The following is a 22,725-nucleotide window of genomic DNA, read 5'->3' as shown; positions in this document are numbered from 1 at the left end:
TGGGTTTCAGTGGTGCTTCTGTCCATTCACTGGCTGAGTGTGTGTGGGTGTGGTATTTAAAAGAAAATGTCTATACATGTACTATTGCTCAGTTACATTCAAGTTATTCCTTTTTTCAAGGAATCCTCAACATGCGTGCGCATCAGTGTCCGTGGAAACTGAGGAAGGTTTGTTCAAAACAATTGTCTCCACAGTCTGAGCTGGTCGAGATATAACACTACATTTTGCTTGTCAACTAAAATAGTCAGTGAAAGTGTGGTTACGTAGGAGGACTTTGTAAAGCTGTTAAGGAATCAAGTCAATTAGTTCAAGATCAAATAATTTTAAATCACATAACATAAAAGAAATGAAAACCTGGATCATACAATAGATCAGATGTAAAAAGGTTGTATTACTGGCAAGCTATGCCACACTTCACAGAGATGCTTTAGCCAAAACTGTGAAAAAAGTAAACAAGAGCTGTGGAACAACCCAGTCAGCTGCTGGGTCTCCACCATCCACTAGCAAACACATATATCACACTGCCATACTTTCAGAAAGCTTCTGATCTTAATCTGATCTGAGAATCTTCTTTAGTTTAACATTAGGATAACTAAAGTTGCGAGTACACAATCCAATACAAATCAGATCAAAGTTTATCTGAATAATGGTCACCATTTATACAATTTCAGTAAAATAGCCACAAGCATTTGTAATATTTAATCTCTCCAAATCAGAGCCTATCTTGATGGAAGAGCCCAGTCAAATGGAACAGAGTGTTTCAATTGTTGAAGATGCTGAAATACACAAAAAACTAACTCATTTTAAAGCCCAGGTAATTTTATTCTTATACTTCTTACCTACAATAGCATTGTGTATGTGATTGACATTTTGTGTTGTTGCGTAATCAAAATTCACATATTTGACTATGTCCTAAAATGTATGTACCTGCAGTGAATGTCATTATTACATAGTGGTGTAAATCTTTCTTTGATCTAAAACTTCATGATTTACATGTACAGTTTAATAACTGTTGAACAAACACATTTATTGTTTTTCAGCTTTTGTGTACTTTATTTGAAAAATATTTTTACAAGAGCCAGACAACTTTGTTAGATGAGTATGTGATTATATTATTGTATTAACTTTGTTATGTGTATGAGTGTGATCAGAAGCTGTTTTTTTACTTTTTCTGTAGTTTTCATCCATGATCCCAGCAACAGTACCATTGAGGCACTTCTTCAAACTATACGTCAAGGTCAACCAAATGGTAAGAATGACCGGGGCACTGCACTTTTACATCAGTCTCTTGATTTCTATCTCTTCCTGTTTTCAATGAACAATACATGTGATGATAATGAGGAGGACAGCGAAGATGAAGATGAGAGTGAGAGTGAGGATGAAGATGAGAGTAATGAAGAGGAAGATGGCAGTGATGATGATGAAGATGAGAATGATGAAGATTACAATGATGAAGATGACGAGAGGAATAATGACGGGACTGGAGATAGTAACTACAGGAACAGAGAAAATGGTGAGGAGGACCAAGATATTGAGGACGAAGATGTCTGATTGCAAAATCCTCTCTGACGGCATAGGCAGTTGACTTAAACTACTTTTGACTAGACAAAAAAAAAAAAAAGATTAAAATGCTTTATGTCTGCCATTTGAACACTTGAAGTTGTTCCAAAACACCCCTGAAACATTCTTCAACTTAATTTAAAACAACAAAATTCTAGTGGTGTGGTGGGTAACTTGTGTCATGTCCATCACAACATTTTACAATCACTATAGTTTAAAAATTTGCTCTTTAACTGAGTAAGATTTGTTAACCTGGTTTGTGGTTATTATCTCTGTCCGAATCCCACTGAGTTATATTGGCCTGTCCTCCAACTGAAATGGCATCACCAAACCTAGAATTCTAAATAATGTGAACGCAACCTATTGTCCCTTCTCTATTTGAATTACTATTTGACACTTTTAATTTACCACATAACACATAACATACACATAACCTTTGACAATTATTACCATTTAGACATTTTATTGTTTTTCAGGACCAGACCTTCATATGTAGCCATGCTATTTATTGGGTTACTATAAAGCCATTTTATCTCAGAATTCATTATTATGTATTATCTTCATGCATGGCCTGTAAAAAGGGAAAAATCACATGACCAAATCTTTAATTAATTTGCACAGGTTGGATGAGCATAATGGCCCAGTTCAACAGAGCAAGACACGCTCATATGAGAAAGGACGTTGTCTTTCAACCAGTTTAAGACAATGTACATGTCAAGGTTAAGGATGACTTTGTGAGAATAATTTGGTTATATCTACATCTATATCTATATTTTTTGTAAATTACTAAAGACATTCACAGATGGCAAACCAAGCCTCTCTCTCCACCAAGGTCAATTCAAGTCAGTACAAACACTTTTCACATGCTTTGTTTCCTTGACACCACCCACCTATCCATCTTTACCTGGAGTCTCGCGCGCAGCCACTTCTACGTGGAAAAATACGTCATTGGTTTGTTTCTGCTTTTTAGGCTTTTCTTATTAAGTGGATTGTGGCTGTCAGCAGCTGTCAAGGAAGCTCCATTATTCGTCAGAGAGAGGCAAGGCTGTGACTCATGCCTGCGTGAAGAGACCAATGGGCTGCCGGGGCGTGAGATATAAATAACGAATAAAAGATATTCTTGAGGGAAAAAGGGTCACTTGCGCGCCGCTGGATGAGATTTGACTTCGCTCTGTTTGTATTCCGCCTCCTCCGCCACTGGACTGTTTCTTTTCGCGCTCTGGGTGGCATTTTTTTTACACCTACTTGTCGTTTGTCTGGAGTCTGGAATCGACAACCTGTACACTGGTAAGCTGCTTTTTTGCCTCTTTTGCTTCCACCAAATGTTTGGTCCCATGCGTAACGCAGTGAAGGTTTCTGTTAGCGTTCTTCTCAGTTTAGATGGCCAATCTATCCAAGTCGAGCGCGGTCATTTAAATTGTGTGTTTGGTGTTGCTGTTTAATAGCTAATAATTAGCTTGTGATGAGTGACAGGACGCATCCATTAGGTGCTCAGTCTGCTTTTTGCCGCGCAATGACATTGAGTGATGATGGCATGTGCGCTTGTTCAAAGCTCAACTTAATTGAAATGTCGATTTTTGCATCAATAAGTAAATGGTGTAGATTATGTGCACATTTAATTTGCAACGAGTCACAGTTTAACTGCTTAGGTTTCTAGTCCTGAACAAGCAAATGTTCTCCGAAATAACTTGTTTGACATAAGATGCGTGGTACATTGCTTGTCCGAGGCAAAGTTTTTATTATTATTATTTGCAATACTGTCTGATAAAAGCAAATGGGATTTTACAAATCTGAAATACAATTCATGCAAAATATAGAACAATAATGGGTGCGTCCCGAGCCTAATTCGTCGGGCATTTTGGTCAATATAGTCAATTTATGACATTTTCTGGTAAACTGGTTTAATTTTAGTAATACATATTTTACCATTCTGTCTTATAAACTCGACCTTTTATTCCCCAGTAAAGACTACACGACAGTAGGCACATAACCCAGGAGTGATGGCTACGTCGGAACCAAGAGCCACCAGTGGGGACCAAGACCCAAACTCCTCCAATTTAAGACCCCCATCCACAAGTAGGTCCCCTCTATCTCTTCATATGTCTTATAATAACCCTGCTCCTGTCGACTCCAGATCGGCTCATTAATGTTCAGTTTACTGATTCTGACAGTCGCTAACCGATGCCTTGTTCAAAGACACAAGATACAAGGTGATTAAGAAGGAATAAAACAGCACTCATCTCTACTCTGTCTGATAGAAGTGCGTCTTTCCCGGGCCATTTGCTGTGTGGACTTGATCGTTAATCATTGTGCTTAAGAACAGAGCCATCACAGCTGCCTGTCTGTCACGCAGATCACCAGTGCGCACCGAGGGGACGCGCCACAAACAAGTCGCCATTAAGTCTGGCGATGTCGATATTTATGGCCAGTCCCTATATTTGAGTGTTTTAAAAATAAATACACACAGTTCTTTGCTGGATTATTTAGTTAATTTGATCATTATATTCTCATCCGTTGTCCTAATTCATTTGACGTACTGGGTGCTGTAATTCATTTTATCTCGTTTCCCAGATTGGTAAAGGGCCCTCGCTTACATGCAAAAGAAAACAATGTTATAATAATCATGCAAACCTAAGACCCATATAGCCCATGTTTTTCCTTATTCTCTCATAAAGACTCACAAACCGGCCATATGATGCATTTTTATGCGAACTTGTCTTTTTTTTTTTAGCCAATTGTACAGGCACCTCAATTTGATCATAATTCTCAAAAACCAGCCTCAGGCCCAGTAACACATAGCCTATAATTTTGTGAGCATTATACCTAATAAATGATTAAATCTGTTTTGTCTGACTTGCTCGTATTCCTCTGCTGGATGTTGCCATTATCTTCTGTGCCACGCTCCATCTCACGCCTTGCGGCTGCTTGTGTCTCTGTGCGTCGTGCGTGTGTGCGCTTTGGCCTGACTGAGCACCTGAAGCTGCTTTTCTTTCACGAGTTGATCTAATAATTATCGGTTTGTGTTCATAAACTTTTCATCAGGTAGATATCAATCTTCTTCTCTCGCTTTACGTCATTTCTCACGCATGTTTAGGCTGAAATGAATGCATGCGCTGTTGTGGATAAAGGCTATAGCTCGCTGCTGCATCTCGGCTGCTTAAGCTACACAATCCCAGCCAAAGACATTGAAGCAGCCCGCTCCAGTCACACACCGTGTTTCACTCAATTAATTCTTGCCCTCCTCCGTGAGCTCATTTCACGGGTTTTAATCCCAACCCGCCTCTTGGTGCGTGTGTGTGTGAACCTGCCTGGATGTGCCACACGGGCCACTGTCTGTTTCGATCAACTTTGAAATCGGAAGTTATTATAACGAGCTACAGACAGAAGAAAATAGGCCTTTTAAAGTAATTAAAATAAATAACAAAATAAATGGTATGGCTACGCTGCATCAAGCTTCACTCTGCTCTGTGCTTCATCCGCCCCATCACATGTCTCATGCTTTTCCTTTCGCGCTTCGCTTGTCTTTTTGAGCAAGAAAATCAACCGTCCACCATTCTGTTTTAGCCAACGAATACGCGTGGATGCACGGATGCACACGGAAACTTGGGATGAAGATTTGTGGTAAGTTCCTGTACAAAGGCCACAATTGAACGGGCTCATATAATCTACAAGATTTTTCGCCATGTCACAAAATTTCCATTTTTTGTCGAGCAAATAAAGGAGGCCCTGAATAAGGCCAGTGTAGACGCTATTACAACAGGGCCATCCATGACTGTCACTGTGCATTTTCATCTCGTATAAAGGTCAGTGGACATTAGCCTGCTGCTCTGATGATAAGGGCCCTCGGTAACACTCCCGGCTGCCCCCTCAAACCCCCCGCGTCTTTGAGCATCATCTCCAGGAGAAAAACCGACACTAAGACAGCGTGGCCCTTGTGAAGGCTGTGCTATGAAACTTAGGCCTATGACTGTAACTGGCGGCGTGACAGAGGGCGTGGCGCTGCAAAATAGGATCTTTTAATACATCGGGTAATTTCGATTGTGGCTTTTAAAAATGCCAAAAATTAAAATAGCCGAAAACCGCAAAATACTGCTGGTCTATTAAAAGATAATCAACCAAACTTTCATTTTTGTGTACACCTGCCATAGCTGCCAATCAACCTCGATTGATTTAGGTTGCATTTTGAATAAATTATACTGAAATATTTTGAATAAACTACCCACAGCAATCACAATCTCAGTCTAGCAATAAACTGCCCTTTGGCCCCTTCCATTGACTAAAATATCATAAAGGATAATATTTGGCTTCACTACCGGTTGTCCCATTTACCCTGCGCACGGAGATCCTCACGTCAGAGAAGCGCTTCAGGGCCCGTCGTTCATTAACCCCTCTTTATGGGGAGTCTATTATTGGCGGCGTGGGTCATCAGATCATCCCGCACCACTGAACACTGCACACGGGCCTCTGTCCTGTGCGCGTGTGGGCAGTGCGTGTGTGGGCAGATCATGCATGGGGCAGACGAGGCAGGAGGGTGACTCCTGTGAGCGCTTCCTGTTTGTGATGTCAGTGAGGCGGGCACACCATACTGATTGTGCCTTGTATATATGACTTCCTATTTGTCTCTCTTCAGAAATAGCGCACATAACTGACTGGTTTGTAAGCCCGTTGTTCATGTGATCCATTTTAAGTTTTAATTTGAGTTTGAGGCCGTTGGATGTGGGAGAGGATGGAGGTGTTTAGTGATAACTCGTGTTCTCCGCCGTGCAACACTTTAGGGTTTCTGCAGAAGAACAACAGCCTGGAGGAGAAGGGGAGGCTCGCGGGCCACAAGAATCTGCTCTCGTGCGACAACAGCGACAGAGACACGAACTTCCGCCGCACTGAGACCGACTTTTCAAACCTGTTCGCCAGAGGTCAGCCTTTGCAAATTTGTTATGTTAATAAGGTTATTTTAATGGTGATTCATGTACGAATATTAACAGGTTATATTAAGATCAAATTTAATAAAGGCAGAAATAAAATATAATATTAAACAAATATATAATGTTCTCTAACACGATAATAACGTTGTGTCTGTGTTAACGTTTAAGATTATAGAGAGCCATTCTGGAAAATACTGTTAAAATATATTTTATTTGCACACAAAAATATTTTCATTAACAATTTCATAAAGTTACAATGCTATGTGCCTTACTTGCACATTGTTCTGGACAACCTTAAAACATTTTATATATAGTAATATTTAGGCTACATTTTTAGAGCTAGATTTGGATTGACAAATAATGACAAATAATGAAAGGACTCATTGTTTACAAATGGATGTTTAAAAATGTTTACCCATCCTCTAGACCTTCTTCCTGCCAAAAATGGAGAGGATCCAACCATTCAGTTTTTATTAGAAGTGGTTGAAATTCTGACCAACTATGTCAAGAAGACCTTTGACCGCTCCACCAAGGTGCTGGACTTCCACCACCCCCACCAGCTGCTGGAGGGCATGGAGGGCTTCAACCTGGAGCTGTCTGATCAGCCCGAATCCCTGGAGCAGATCCTGGTGGACTGTAGGGACACGCTCAAATATGGAGTCCGCACTGGTATGAGTCACACAAACTCTATGACATACGCCGCTTATGCATTATGCTAAAGTCTCACTCATTTTATTGCAGTCATTATTTGAAACTAATCCCCAGTGATATTTAAGCATACTTACTCAACACAATGTATTTTTTTCTGATGCAACACAAACAAACTTTATAGATCTGACTATATAATAACCACAGGTGATGCTATTGTAAATCTAGACAAATATATTCTACTCTTACATTCTGTTTTGTTCTGCCAGCCAGTGTAAAGCACATTGCCATGTCTGTCTTATTTATTGCCCCCCTGGCACCTCTTTACTTGACACCATCCCTTTCTTTTCCTCTTTAACTTATTAAAGCTAGTGTTGCCTGAGGGGCCCCTTACATGGTCCCATTCAAGCTGTTAAAACGACAAACTGTCCCTTGGGGTTTATTTATCACTTGGGGTCGACACTGTCTACACTTCGTCACACTGTTTTTATTTATTTCTCAGTGAAGTCTAGTTGTAGGAGCTGTCCATGGTGCTGACATACTGAAGCTTAAATGTTGCTATATTAGATTAGGCCTTGATTGGTACAAATCTATATATTAAACAATACATTGTAGTTTACAAGTGTATTATAATTTACATGGCACCACTATGCTTTCAGGGCTGCGGGCTTCATTGATGCTGACTATGTGTTAGCACCTTTGAGATTAAATAGCTGTCATATAGCTGCCTTGTTGCTGGAGTAATTATGGGACACTGAGCATTGCTTTGTCAGGCCCCACAGGCTCATGTTTGACCAAGGGAATACGAAATTAGCCACTGTAAAAAGGATAAGGGCAAAAATCGGACAATCTCTTTTGCTTTGATTAATAGTAGTTTACTTGTTTTTTGGCTACGACTATGTTACAAATTGTAGAAAGAAGAACAATGGTGTAAAAAAGGCTATTTACTGAACGTGACTTCATACAAAACCTCTATTCATATCCAGGTGTATTATATTGCTATACTTCCCTATGTGCAAGTGTAGTGGCTAGTAATAATTGATTAGTTATTAGTAGTATTTAATATTAATTTGTTATTTCCTATAGATGTTGGATTTCTCTGCGCTTATTTTTTAAATAATTAATCATGCCATTTGGGTTGTATTTGTGAAATACTAAATAAGAAAACAGGCCACCATTTATTTATTTATTTTTTTGTAGTGTTGATAACCACTGATTTAGTCTATACTTTGCCCTATAATTTCACGTATTAATGGTAAATGTTTTGCAGCTACTTAAAACAAAACATTATATAATTTATGAATACTTAAACTATGTTGAAACTCTACTGTATCTTTTAAAATACTAAATTGCCTTTTGGCATTGTGATTCTTGGAGATAACAGCCTGAACTCAGAAATATAAACATTTTGGCAAATGGCCTTACTGGCCTTTATAGATTTGCACACAGTTCATAGTTTTTAATTTTCTAGCCACAGGGCACTGCAGTGACTGTGCATTCAAGCTTTTATCACACACACACACACACACACACACACACACACACACACACACACACACACACACATATATATCTTTAGAGAAGCACAACATTAAAAGTGGTGTGTCTTTTTCGCCTAGGTCACCCACGCTTCTTCAACCAGCTGTCCTCAGGACTTGACATCATTGGTCTGGCAGGAGAGTGGCTCACCTCTACTGCCAACACTAACATGTAAGAGAACAACAACATGCTTGATTATGTAAAGGGGGAACACCTCCAAATGTCAGGAAAGGACAACAGAGTTCCTGTTTGTAGGCCACTGGAAACAGCTCCCAGTCAGGCTCATAAATAGACTGGTGTTGTGGTGGTCCCCTCTGAGGCCGGTTATATAAAGTGTTAGGTTTGTCCCCTATCGACAGACTCTACTGTAAATTCTAAGCGGCCCGCCCGAGGGGCTGTTAGATTGCATATTGATTTCAGGTCAAAGCAACATGGTGGTCTTGTCTGATAGAGGGCACGAACCACCACAACATTCTGTGAATGAGCTGTAACTCTGTAGTTAATCTGCTGAACCAAAAATAAACAACAACAACATCATAAGACAGTGATGGGAAATGCACACATGAGTGGGACAGTGATGTGACGAAGTTACACAATGTAGTTATACTGTAGATATAAGATGTACTGAACTCTGGGATCTTGGGTATTCATGTTTCTTAATATGAGGAGGACTTTCATGTTTGTAAGATGAGCTATGAAGACCCTAGTCTGTGAAGACCATATACAGTTTATGATATAGACATACATTTTTTGAATCAATAGCACAGACGTTACTTGCCATCACAACTCCAAAAGACAACCCAAGGTTATCTTCTTGATCTAAATCTATTGTCTGTTTGAGGAGCTGTGTGCTAAATGAAAGATCAATACTAGGAAAATAACCAGTACCTGCAGAAAAATAGAGTCACTTAATTCATGTAATTCCCAAAAGATCAGCTCTAAAGACTATATCCTTGAAGTGAAACTGTATTTTTTGGCAGTGAAGCCTTATCAGGGGACACTGAATTCACACATTAACGCAAGCACATTTGTAATGACACAGACGCACACCAGCTTCCCCTGCCCCACATCCAGCAGCTCCAGTTTCCAGACCATTGACTGCAGGCTCTTTGTGAGCCGGTCTTAGCTGATAGGCCAGCTGGGCTCTCACTGACACACAATGTCCTCCGGCTGCTCAGAAAACCCTGTCAGACCAAGAAACTGGCTCTGCCGCTCCCCACGGAGCGCTCATTTCAGTCCATTGTCCCCAAGGAAATCCGTGAGTGTGGTCCTGTGAAGGCAGGGGTCAGCAGGTTACTCGCACACATACACAATAACACACATGAGCAGTGAGTGCCCTTGATGATGATAATAAGGGCATTTAGGGGCTGTCCCTAGAGACGGGCAGGTGACTGAGGAGTAATTTTCACCCTGAAAAGACCAATGATTGGCTCTGATTGTGATAATGATCACTATTATTGTCATTACAGCATGAAATGACTCACAGAAAGGGAGGATCTTAAAACGGTGTCCTAGGTTTGTCCATTTTCTGACAAAAATTACATAAATAGGCAGATGAAAGGTGGATATCTAGGACATTACACATTATTATTTCTTTTCTAGCATTTACTTCATAAATCTCATCTTATTGTGATGTGGCTAATTCCTTTGGTATGTCCAGGTGTGTGTGTTGGACCACAAAGACTCTTTGTTTTGTTTCTGATTAAATTTTTTCAGTCCTAAACTTTGCTTTTCACTTTTCATTTTCAGATGGTGTCTATCATTTCTTTGGTTCATGTTCTCTTTCTTTTTGTGCTTCAACCCTCTCTTCCTTTGTCATCCCTGACGCTTTGTGGGCCTGAGACATGCCGAGCTGTGGCTCTTGTTTGGATGAGAGCTGTTGAAGCAGAGAGAGGAGATAATGTGCCTGTGTGTTTAGATGCTGGGGCTTGTAGTGGCAGTGCTTAATGGCAGTGGGGGATTGTTGTATAACTGGCCTCTTTAAAAACAGGACCAGTCCTGAGGGTGTGTGGGAGGCAGCACCAGTTAGCAGAGAGAACAAAAGCTCAAGCCGTGCATTAGAAGCTGCCTTTCAGTGACACTTTTAACCTACTTATGTGGAGTTTGTGTTGGATTCACAAAGTCTCCTTGAACCATCAATGCAGACATGGATGGGACAAACTCTTCTGTAAATGTTCAAATTACCATATTTGTTCATATCATAGTGGACTGGCCAAATCAAGTTCACATTTCCCCACTGGAAAAACACAAAATATTTGAAGGTGAAAATATTTGACATTGATTATTTGCAGCAAAAGCAGCTTTTATCTCATAGAAACAGCCCTGTCTCGTGTGTGTCCTATGTTCACATCAGGTCAATCCCTTTCAGAGCAGCTCCTGCAGAGATTGGCAGCACTGACAGATAGCCATCAGAGCTTTGTGTGCTTTAATTAAACAACTGAGTGGAACCAGAATCCATTTGAATATGAATGTTTGCTGCTCCTCCTATCAGGCCATTTTAATTATCCTTGTCAGCAAAAGCTCAGTCCTGTACACTGCTGCTAGTTCCCACTGAAAGTATGTCCTTAAATGATCAAATATCTGTTGTAATGATTATGGAAGGCTTTACTGGGTGGAGTTAGTATGATTTTCAAGGATGCGTTTTCCTGAGGGGTGTCGCAAATTTTAGTGTTGTTGTTATTATGTTTATATTAAGAACATCACAGTTGATCAGTTATTCACAATTACTGATACCATGACCAAGCAACAGAGAAATCCTTAATTTTTGTTCATTCCCATTCATGTCTAACAGTATGTGACCAATTGAAAAAAAAGTTAATGGAACTTAAATCAAAAGCATGCTAAATTTTATTTGATGGAATAACTAGTCCTGAGACTTCTGTGCCCTGACTTCTGACATAAATCTGGGCATGGGTTTCCTTTGAAGAATGGGTAAATTCAGTAAATAACTTCCTACAGGAACTATAAAGCCTCCAAAACCACAAACAGACATTATAGGGTAATTATTAAATATGTACCACATTGTTCCCTTCTGTCATTATGTTGTTCTAATGTGACTGGCAGGTTCACCTATGAGATTGCACCAGTGTTTGTGTTGATGGAGCAGCTCACTTTGAAGAAAATGAGGGAGATGATTGGCTGGCCTGACGGAGAGGGAGATGGCCTTTTCTCACCGGGTTTGTTCAATAATGTTATTATATAATTTTTTGTATATTATTATTATGCATTTTCAATTTCACAAAAAAATGTGGCTTTGATTGTTGGTTTTATACCATTGAGATTGAATGATTGAGAATGTTACAACTTAAATTAGGTATTTCTGGCTGTTGATCATCTTAAAGGCATATTACCATTACTTGAGACAGTACAGAGTGACAAGAAAAGTTGCAAATGGCAAAATGTAACAACAACTGAGATTTGTATAGTTTATATATCAAAATTAATTGATTAAATATAATTCTCCTCAGGGGGTGCCATTTCAAATATGTACAGTGTTATGATTGCCCGTTACAAGTACTTCCCTGAGGTGAAGACCAAGGGCATGTCGGCAGCTCCCCGCCTCGTCCTCTTCACATCTGAACACGTACGTCTCCGCTAACACACACACAAATACACACGTAGACATACGCCCCCCCCCCCCCCCCCCCCCCCCCCCACCCCCCCCCACACACACACCCACACACCCCACACACACACAGCCAATTTGAAGTCCTGTCATAAAGTAGATGGTGCGCTTCATTGGCCTGAGATAGAGGCCATTGAAGACCCCAGCTACAATCATTGTCTCTCTTTAAATCATACCAATGGTCTATTGTAATGCACTCCTCTTATTTTATGGCATCTATTTTTGTCTGTAAGGTATAACAAGAAAGACGTCAACATCTCCAATAGACAAAAGCATTTACTGTCTAATTGGTTTCATTAAAATGTTTGCTGTTTTTCTTTCAGAGCCACTACTCCATCAAGAAGGCCGGCGCTGCCCTGGGCTTTGGCTCAGAGAATGTGATCCTTCTTAGCACAGATGAGAGGTATTTGCATTTGAAATATTTTAAAACGGCAACGAATATGGTCAATCTCTTCAGAGGAAGTAGATATGCTTATTCATCATAACCGCATATGGTCCAAACAAGCTTTCGGTTTTACACATACTTAGCAGTTTTTCCACAATTTTGACTAGGATTAGTAAGCATTTCCTGCCAGACTGCCAGAATGTTTATGATGTTAATGCCATCTAAATTAGGCTCATCAGAGAGGCAGCACTTTAAATTTAACAGTTACGCAATAATGCCGTAGTTGGGGTTGGTGAACACCTCAAATAGTTGTAAAAGCTGTCTATTGACATGGTGGAACATAGTGGAAAGGACCTGGGAAATTTAAGTAATGATTTTCAATTTTATCTTCCAAAACAGTGAACATGATTGGAATAGCAAAAGGTCACACTATAAAAGTCAACAAAAGTGCATTTTGTAATGAAGCTCATCATTTTGTGTGTGTGTGAGACAGTATATAAATAAGTGCAATAAGAAACAGGGGCCAAAATGGTTGTGCAGGACAACCAAAAGAGGGACAGGTGGTAAGAAGGCTCATATCAGAATACTAAAGATATGATAAATTACAACATACAGTATATTTGTGCTGTTTACAGGGGCAGAGTGATTCCTGCTGATTTGGAGGCTAAGATTCTTGATGCTAAACAAAAAGTGAGTGTTTTTACTTACTTTGCGTTTGTCTTATTACAGTTGCCTTACTAACATTTCCTTATGTTTTGATTATGCAGGGTTATGTGCCACTGTTTGTCAATGCCACAGCTGGTTCTACAGTGTATGGTGCATTTGACCCCATCAATGAGATCGCTGACATCTGTGAAAAATACAACCTTTGGCTCCATGTTGATGTAAGATCTACTCAAATAATGCTGTTTATGCTTGCATTTCCTTTGAGTGTTAAGTCTGCTATTTTGGTCTCTGCAGGGAGCTTGGGGTGGTGGATTGCTTATGTCCAGAAAACACCGTCATAAGCTCAGTGGAGTTGAACGGTGAGGAAAAAGGATATTACTTCTTAATAAGTTGATTTGCCATAATTTGATTTAATTTAATTTTTCAATCCTTCATTGAAACTTGCAGGGCTAACTCTGTAACATGGAACCCTCACAAAATGATGGGTGTGCCTCTTCAGTGTTCAGCCATCCTGGTCAGAGAGAAGGTATGTTTACCAAATGATTTACTCTTTTGCCAAATGATGAAATTACTTAAATTTGAATGTTTTAAAGGGAATCCTCGCTGGCTGCAACTCCATGTGTGCAGGATACCTCTTCCAACCAGACAAACAGTATGATGTCACCTATGATACAGGGGACAAGGCCATCCAGTGTGGTCGCCATGTTGACATATTCAAGTTCTGGCTCATGTGGAAAGCTAAGGTAATCACAGCTGCCCTTTGAACATGAATTATTATTTTGATTATATTGAACAAACTAAATCTAAATGTTTTTCTTTCTGCAGGGCACAATAGGCTTTGAGCAGCACATAGACAAATGCTTGGATCTGTCTCAGTATTTGTACAATAAAATCAAGAACAGAGAGGGATATGAGATGGTGTTTGATGGAGTGGTGAGATTCCTGATTTCAAGTTTAAATGAATCTGTATTTTGCCATTAAGGCAGGTCCAGTTTAACCACTATGGCAATTCCAAATGTCTAACTTGTTTTTCCCTTTGCAGCCTCAACACACCAATGTTTGCTTTTGGTACATTCCTCCCAGTCTGAGAGGTATGCCTGATGGACCAGAGCGGCAGGAAAAACTGCACAGAGTAAGATATGTTTAAAATATCCAATAATTATGCCATATTGTTTCGCCTAATTACTCCACTAAAATAGATAGTAAATGCAGAGTTTAAGGTTAAATGTTTTTCTTAGGTGGCACCAAAGATCAAAGCAATGATGATGGAGTCAGGGACCACTATGGTGGGCTACCAGCCTCAAGGCAATAAAGTGAACTTCTTCAGAATGGTGGTATCTAATCCTGCAGCCACTCAGTCTGACATCGACTTCCTGATTGAGGAGATGGAGAGGTTGGGGCAGGACCTGTAGAAACCATTCGCCCTGAACACAAACGCCAATGAGGTGAAACAGTCAGCACTGCAGACAAACTAATGAGGGGACACAGCCTGGCTTTGCCTGCAGCACTGTAGTGTTTTCTCCACAGGAGTTACTTCCTGTTCTTCTCCTAATATTAAAATAGTTTTTGCCCTTGGCACAACACTTAATGAACGTTTGTGCTGTGGAATCTCGTAAACGTGGGTATTTAATATAGATTTGTCTGATGTTCAGGTAGTGTGTCCTTTATCGTCTCAGTATGCATAAATGTGGGTGTGTATCCGTCAAACACTACAAGGGAGAAGCACAGATCACAGAATATTTCAGAATATCACGAAACTCGTCTGCTGTATCATTTTTACAATGAGCTGAGTCCATGGTGCTCCATATGTTCAAACACACACTATTCTAAACCAGTGTGCTCTGTGTGGGGAGGTGTGCTGACTACACATTCACTGTATCATGTCTTTAGCCTAAAGAGATGTTTAAAATAAGCTTATATCACCTTACGTGCACAAGCCTTTTCCTTGTCTAAGATAAAGATTTAAAATATGTAACTTAAGTCTCTGACAAACTTGTAAAACGCTGGCTCGTTGTCTCTTTCATGCAATCATAATGGAACAATAATAGCTGTTTATAATATTAATATTGAAATATATATTTATTGCATTTCCACTGTTTGCAGATTCAGGTATTTTATTGTAAATGTTTCTTTATGTGTATTACATGCTAATACATTTGTAAATGTAAACATAGTAACTGAGTAAAGATTATTTGTAATAATTTTGTCAGCCAAAGAAAGAATTTGGAGCAGAGCAATTCATAGTTCACCATATAACTTATAATGTATTACTTATAGGTGTTTGTAAAATGTTATTCAATCTGGAATGCAATGCAATTTATAGTGACTATTTGAGTGTTTTGGATGAATGTTTTTAGACGTCTGTCTGGCCTTTTGATGAGATTAATCAAGTCTATGTAGATTCTGGCCCCGTGCCAATCCTTTATTTCAGAGAGAAGCACAAGGTTGTGAGAATGTACTCTAGTACTCTAGACCTAAGAGAGGATTGTTTTATTTGTTAAATCCTGATGCATTTATTGTTATTATATGAACTGTGTGTACTGCATATGACCAGTGTTCCCACAGCTAAGGGAGCTCTTTTCAATATCTCAGTAACTGGAGTTCCTCAGTTTGTCTTTGCACAATGTTCATCTTTCTCCTGTGTATTTGTGTGTGGGTTGATTATTTTGATATTATGTAAAGTATATTTATGGTATCTAGGGACCATATGTGAATGGCACAATTGTATAAATCATATTTAAAATAATATGTGTTCTTTATGTGGCCATGACTCCTCCGAAAGATCAGGTGTAATAAGGAGACAGACCCAGATAAAGGAGTCTCTTCCAGAAGTTTTACAGTAGGCACTTTAACTGAATTAAACCATCTTCAAAAAGATCTTAAAATAAATAAAGTCTATCAAAGAAAACATTCTCTGACTTTGACTCTCTGCCTTTATTACACCATAGTCCACACTCCACTCTCAAATATATTTAGGCTACTTCATTTTCTTAGATCTTATAGTACTGGATTTACTTCAAACAAAGATAAACGTATAGGCTACTACAACAGAATTTCCAGTGTGCCCCTCTCAATATATGCCAACACTGAAACACATATTATTTTTTACGGAGTGTCTATTTGCACCCTGGGTGTTAATAGTTCAATGGACGCGATTCTTCTATTTACACCCGTCTCAAGAAAAAAGGGAATAGTGACGTGTCTGCTTACGTCATTTCCCGTGAAAAGTGCGGGAAACTGGATTTGACAATCCAAAGAAATACAAATTAAAACGAAGGTAGGGTAAGGTAAGGTAAAAAAGTAAGTCAGTGTTGTACAAAATATATTTGCAATGCCTGTCCGACCATTACGATTTGGGTAATTAAGTTAAAGGCATTACAGCATCATGGACAGTTATTTAGCTTGTGCGATGTATAGCTAGCGGTTATGCTAGTTGATCTGTCTATTCAGCAGTTCAAGTACAGCCTCGAGTAAGATAATGGTAATATTAAAAGTGGTTCAAATGTAAGCATTTGACCCTCGTAAGCACCATAACTACTACAGAACGACATCAGGCCGTTTGAGATTATAATGTATTTAATGCAGCTTTGCGCACAAAAACGAAACCTAACGCCACAAGGCTAATCTGTATAAAATACCCACCGAAAAAAACAGTTCGCTCTGTGCCTGATGCGGAGCTTCTGTCGGACGGATGGTGAGCCTGTTCTGGAGATGGTTCATGTTAAACTTTACAGAGATCATTCATGTGCAGATCGTACTTGTGCAGGTTCAGCGCATCTCTTTTTTCAACAGTCATTTCACTCATGTATAGTCGTGTCACTTTTGTCTCCAGGCAAATTCTCCCTTGTGCGTGTGCTGTCCTCTTCATCACGCAGCAGTCCAGCCTTTCCAAACCCGTTGGTTATCGTGGATTTTTTCACATGGCCCCACGCTGTCACAATGCATGATACAGTGTCAGTACCGGTTCACCCAATACGCACAGTGAGTAGGGCCCCGTGAACCAATAGAGGCCCCTTACTTTGGCGTTACCCCTTCTCGCATACGCTGCGTGGATCCATAGACCGTATGCGTCTCCTGCTGCTCACGTAAGACGTGTCTCTTCCCGCTCCCGGACAGCGCGTCGACCGTGCCTCTTCCCGTGCGCCTCTAAACCAGAACTAAAACCAGGACTAAACCAGGACTAAAACCAAGTCAAAACCAGGATTAAAACAGGACTAAAACAAGATTTAACCGGGACTAAACCATTAGGCGCAGACTGCGAATGATTGATCATGATTCCGCATCATTTTGAGTGAAAAAAAAACATCAAATATTACTGTCAGTAAGGTTTTTTAAAATAAATAACCTGGGTGTAAATAGCATTTTTGTCTAGGAACACCCGGGTGCCCTTCTATGTGCCACGCTAAATACACCCGGGTGTAAGTAGCAACAATGGCTATTTGCCCTATGTGTAAATAACAATGTTAGCTATTTACACCCAGGGTGCAAATAGCATCTGCCTTATTTTTATAGGCCCTTATCACGTGATGGTGTCAAATGCGTACCAGTTAATTTATCTAATTAATTCAATAAATTCTATTTCATAAGAGTAAATGCATGATTTATACTGAAATTTGTAAACAACAAAATCAGATACGGTATAATTTTTTTACTAAAGGCAACCGCCCAGTTTTGGCTTTCTGAATGAGCTATTTAAATTACATAGATTCAATGTACAGCTACCTCCATCTGGTGGTCATTTAAAGTATCACACTGTGTGCGTGACTATTGTTTTAAAAATGCATTTTCAATCCGATATTAATCAGTTCAGCAAAAACAGGTGTTTTATTAAAATTACTATTAGTATTAATAGATTTTATAAAGAAAATCTGCGGAATGGGCGTAAACAAACGTTCTTCCTGCCACGTAACGACGCATGCGCATTACAGTGCTGTTCAATTGGCGACGTGTACCGGTGCAGTTCCTGTGGCTAGAGGCGTTTGTGTTTCTCTCTTTTACAAGGGAAACACCAAAAACAGGACTCTTTATAGGCCCGACAGGACTGTACTATGGGGGGCTCACAGAGTGTGGAGATACCGGGTGGAGGGTCCGAGGGGTACCACGTCCTACGGGTGAGTTTAACCCTATAACACTGCTATCTTGCTGTTAGCTTTAGCATAACCTCTGCTCGGTGGATTCTGTGAAAACGCCTGAACAGGTACAACGTTCGAGACGGCGTCTGAACATGAAAACCCCACAACAACGGGAGAAATGTACTCCTTTGGGGCTGGGCAAATCTTCTACTCTATTTGCTCCAATGATAAATTCGCTCAATGATAAATGCTAAGCTAACTAGCCATTCTTCAAATACAGTCTGAATGACAGGTGCTTGTTCACAGTTTGGCAACTAATTTATTGCAAATAATGCTTCATCAGTGCGCTACATAAAGTTGTGATAGTGCAGTGTGGGACTGAAATGTCACTTCAGAGTTTAAACATCTTTGGTCTTTCCCAGGTTCAGGAGAACTCCCCTGGACATCGAGCTGGCCTGGAACCCTTCTTTGACTTTATTGTGTCTATCAATGACACTAGACTGGTGAGAATATTTAACAAATCATGACTGTAAAGCTACTGTGGACTGAGACCAATCATGGTGTTCTTCAGTGTGACGATGTACTCACACATCATTTAGAAATACTTTTCCTGCTTATTTCTACAGAATAAAGACAATGACACATTAAAGGAATTACTGAAGGCTAGTGTGGAGAAACCTGTCAAAATGCTGGTGTATTCATCTAAGACACTGGAGCTGCGGGAATCCACAGTCACTCCCAGTAACCTGTGGGGAGGCCAGGGCCTGCTTGGTGTGTCCATCCGTTTCTGCAGTTTTGAGGGAGCCAATGAGAATGTCTGGCATGTACTGGTTCGTGCACCGTGACATCTTTATGCTATTACTAAAATACTAGTACTTTTGTGGTTGACCTATCCCTTTGGTCTGTACAGGAAGTGGAGCCAAACTCTCCAGCAGCCATCGCTGGCCTGCGGCCGCACACTGACTACATCATTGGTGCAGACACCGTCATGAATGAGGTATGAGAAACATTTGGTTTATCACTGATTTCCTGAAGCAGTTTGTCAGATAATAATTTCTTATATTTTGTGTGTTACAGTCAGAGGACCTTTTCTCTCTGATTGAGAGTCATGAGGGGAAACCCTTAAAGTTGTACGTGTACAACACTGACACTGACAACTGTCGAGAAGTGGTCATCACACCCAACAGTGCATGGGGAGGGGACGGCAGGTACAATATGTGCTCAAAAACTACTTTGTATGTGTTTGCACAAACAAATTAACAAGGTTTTATCTGCATGTTTTAGTCTGGGATGTGGGATTGGTTACGGATACCTCCACAGAATTCCCACCAGACCGTTTGAAGAGGGAAAGAAGATCAGCTTTCCTGGAAGCCCGACCAGTGAGCCTGTCAGTCCATTAAAGGATGGATTCACTGAGGTTAGGAGTGTTTTGCACGAAATATATCAACATAAAAAAATTTTATTGGGCAGACTTTAGAGTAAATCAAAAACAACCAAAGTTTTTTTTTCAAGAAAAGTGGACTGGATAATTGTCTGATTTGTTAATGTTTTGTAGAATAACAACTTGCCCATTTGAAAAAAATTAAAATTACAGTGGAAGTAAATGAGTCCAAATATGCTGCAGTGTTTTTCTATGGTTATTTTTGATTAATATTTTGAATTCTCAATTTCTAACTGACTGATGCATAAGTCTTTATTTTTTCGCCTATGATGATACGCTGGGTTTAAATGTGTAGCTTGTATTATTTAGCATCTTTACCACTAACACAGAAAAAATTTGCCTTTTGGTGTTTGGAATGACCTTTTTGTTTTTTTTCCCCTCTGGTTTAGGTGCAGCTCTCAGCAGTTACTCCTCCTGCCACTGCAGTGTCCGTTCCCTCTGGCCTGGAAGACTCTCTCTCAAGCCTCTCCATCAGCTCTGCAGGGCCTGCTTTACCCGGCGAACTTCAAACAGGTAAATTTATCTCTTGGATAGTTACTAAAGAGAAAAGTTGAAAAAGAAAAACGCAAAATAAAACATTGTGTTTCTTGTCAGGTTTACCCACTGTACCGCTGCTCCCCTCGTCCACTGCGCCCTCACTGACCCCCCTTGCACCTCTCAATCCCGCCTCCACTAGTTTTAGCTCCACCTCCACACTACCAGGTGAGTGACTTCCCAAGCATTCAAACATCAACGTCATGTACAAACCAAGCTCTGAACGATGGGACACACCCTATGTTGAAAAAACATCCGTCTCATTTACAATATGCTCAGAGGATTTGTTGACACACCTTTAGACCATGACCTACCTTTTTATAGTATACCTCTTCAAAGGTATTTGTTTAAACAAAAAAGCAGGAGGTACACACTACAGAGGATGCTCTGAGGAATGTGATGTAAGGGTGAAATTGTGTCACCAGTTTCTGATGTAGTGTTTGTGTTATTAGGTCTCATGCCTCTTCCTGCTGGTTTGCCCCCTCTGCCAAACCTTAACCTCCCAGACCTTGGAGCTGTGTCGTTAGCGGGTGGCAGCAGCCTCCCCCCAGCTGTGGGAACAGGTAAAAAAAAAAAAAACAGTTACACAATAAGTATTCCTGAATAGAATGGCAAACATAATATTTTTTTTTACAGTAGCTTCTACATGTGGATGTATACATGAAACAGGATTGTGAAAGGGTTTTCATTTTTTTGTCAAATCTGGCATCAGTTACAAGGCCAGGGTACAGGATGCACCAGGGTTCCTACTTGAAAACAGTGAAATTTATTGTAAATCACAATTTATATTGCATTGTATCCTTTTTATTGATTGTTCTAAACACAATTTTAAAAAACTAATTTCTCCCTCTGTGTCCTGCAGTCCCGCCTCTATCGTCCCTCCCTCCCCTCAACCTGCCTGCCCTGGCCAACCTGCCCCCTCTGCCTGCCATGCTGCCTTCCCAGCTGCCCTTTCTGCCCCAGAGTGTGGCTCCCCTCCTGCCAACTACCACTCCTGCCTCTGTCACAGTCAGCTCTGCATCTGAGCTGCCCCCAGCAGAACTCACTGCCCCTGCGTCCCCCACGGAAACACTCATCTCGACGGAAACACCAGTATCCATGGAAACACAGTCCTAACCAGGAAATGGATGAAGAACCTGCCCTCTCTCACCATCGGAGTAAACACACATCCGGTTACACTCTTGCCCCGTCTTCCTCGGTTTTCTATTTATTTGGCCCTTGGACGCTCAGATGGAGGCAGTGCACATCAGTCTGTAAGGAGGAGGCTTGTGGGGCAGTGAAGGATTTAAAGGCGAGTTTTTGTAGAAGATCCGGAGCTCAGCAGCTTTCCCTTACTGCTGGGACACTGGGATGCTGTGTGCTAGTTTGGAAAAAGCTTCAGAAAACAGAGTGCCCTGGCAACGACTTCTGCATCTCACTTAGCAATCCTTTCTCTTTTTTACATGTGTAAATATTACAGGGCTGGCTGATTAACTGTGCATTATGTGATATAAGTCATGAATCTCAACATGGTTCATATTTTATTAAAGCAGTGGTAAATATATTGCATGGCATCACATGGCCTCTCTAACTACTTGTATCAAAACACTTTAGCCCATAGTTAATTTTGTCCTTTTTATTTTGTTAGGTTTAATTTCTGTATCTGACCCATAGCGGCAGGGAGTATTGGCAGTTATAGGGGCTCTGTTGTAGTGTGAAGGTGCTACTTTGAAGGGTTCATGAATGCTTTGCTCAAGGCATTAATGAACTGTTGCTACAGTAACACCTCACAGCCACAAGATGCTGCTGTAAAAGACCTTTTAAGAGACCCAACAGGATGCGCAATGCAAGCAATAAAGCCAAATTAATTTTACACCTGTCATAAAAACATACAATTCTGAAATAAATCATAATTTAACATGATAAATTCCAAGTTGATTTGTGTGTGTGTGTCTGGTTACGTTTCCAGGAGTATAGAGAACATGTTTGGAAAGTTTGGATATTTTAAAAACTACATTTGTTTATTATGCTGTAAATAAAGGCAGAGGTCTCTCACTGAAATACTGTTGCTACTGCTCATCTGTGAGGAAATGTGGGCCACACTGCAGGACGTTTTATTGCCCATCAATGACACACGCTCCTGCACACATGTTGGGTTTCCATGTCTATTGGGGATATTACGTTGATTTACATTCAGTTCCTGGAGACTGAACCTGAACATACGCGTAACATAAACCTGTTTTAACCCACATCTAAACTTCGATCAACAAAGTAATATAAAGGATTTATGTGACCAGTTTTGTCTCCGTTAGGGAGGCAGGTCTTCATGATGTGCGTATAGAGATTTAACTCCC

At 40.3% G+C, this 22,725-nt stretch overlaps 2 protein-coding genes across 2 annotated transcripts in view; both read left to right on the top strand.

The window, feature by feature from the left end:
- The window catches only part of LOC110173470 (glutamate decarboxylase 1-like), a 67,179-nt gene extending 50,995 nt beyond the window's left edge, over positions 1-16,184 (top strand). The window contains exons 2-22 of the mRNA XM_055151855.1: positions 121-167; positions 717-814; positions 1,041-1,099; positions 1,178-1,249; positions 1,342-1,513; positions 3,523-3,636; positions 5,125-5,181; positions 6,336-6,473; positions 6,909-7,151; positions 8,750-8,840; positions 11,733-11,845; positions 12,137-12,252; positions 12,618-12,697; positions 13,315-13,369; positions 13,447-13,563; positions 13,640-13,704; positions 13,793-13,871; positions 13,939-14,088; positions 14,171-14,278; positions 14,388-14,477; positions 14,584-16,184. Of these exons, the coding sequence (XP_055007830.1) occupies positions 3,561-3,636; positions 5,125-5,181; positions 6,336-6,473; positions 6,909-7,151; positions 8,750-8,840; positions 11,733-11,845; positions 12,137-12,252; positions 12,618-12,697; positions 13,315-13,369; positions 13,447-13,563; positions 13,640-13,704; positions 13,793-13,871; positions 13,939-14,088; positions 14,171-14,278; positions 14,388-14,477; positions 14,584-14,757 (1,752 nt within the window). The 5' untranslated portion in view covers positions 121-167; positions 717-814; positions 1,041-1,099; ... (1 more) ...; positions 1,342-1,513; positions 3,523-3,560 and the 3' untranslated portion in view covers positions 14,758-16,184. The remainder of the gene's footprint in view (positions 1-120; positions 168-716; positions 815-1,040; positions 1,100-1,177; positions 1,250-1,341; positions 1,514-3,522; positions 3,637-5,124; positions 5,182-6,335; positions 6,474-6,908; positions 7,152-8,749; positions 8,841-11,732; positions 11,846-12,136; positions 12,253-12,617; positions 12,698-13,314; positions 13,370-13,446; positions 13,564-13,639; positions 13,705-13,792; positions 13,872-13,938; positions 14,089-14,170; positions 14,279-14,387; positions 14,478-14,583) is intronic.
- Positions 16,185-18,276: 2,092 nt separating this feature from the next.
- On the top strand, positions 18,277-22,432 carry LOC110173476 (Golgi reassembly-stacking protein 2-like). The gene is made up of 10 exons (XM_020939486.2): positions 18,277-18,456; positions 18,840-18,920; positions 19,044-19,247; positions 19,328-19,414; positions 19,495-19,625; positions 19,702-19,834; positions 20,248-20,371; positions 20,453-20,560; positions 20,845-20,955; positions 21,255-22,432. The coding sequence occupies exons 1-10, from the start codon at positions 18,394-18,396 to the stop codon at positions 21,506-21,508; spliced, it is 1,296 nt and encodes a 431-aa protein (XP_020795145.1). The 5' UTR covers positions 18,277-18,393; the 3' UTR covers positions 21,509-22,432.
- The last annotated feature ends 293 nt before the right edge of the window (positions 22,433-22,725 follow it).

Source organism: Boleophthalmus pectinirostris, unplaced genomic scaffold (assembly GCF_026225935.1).
Source record: "Boleophthalmus pectinirostris isolate CB_2022bp ecotype Guang Dong unplaced genomic scaffold, ASM2622593v1 HiC_scaffold_16, whole genome shotgun sequence".
NCBI lineage: Eukaryota > Metazoa > Chordata > Actinopteri > Gobiiformes > Gobiidae > Boleophthalmus > Boleophthalmus pectinirostris.
Note: the sequence above shows the minus strand (reverse complement) of the source record. Positions and strands in the feature narration are given on the sequence as shown.

Bases quoted from the DNA above. Each gene is read 5' to 3' on its own strand.
- LOC110173476 (XM_020939486.2), top strand. From the start codon at position 18,394: ATGGGGGGCTCACAGAGTGTGGAGATACCGGGTGGAGGGTCCGAGGGG. The intron at 18,921-19,043 runs GTGAGAATATTT...TTATTTCTACAG, and splicing joins CTATCAATGACACTAGACTG to AATAAAGACAATGACACATT. The intron at 19,626-19,701 runs GTACAATATGTG...TGCATGTTTTAG, and splicing joins GCATGGGGAGGGGACGGCAG to TCTGGGATGTGGGATTGGTT.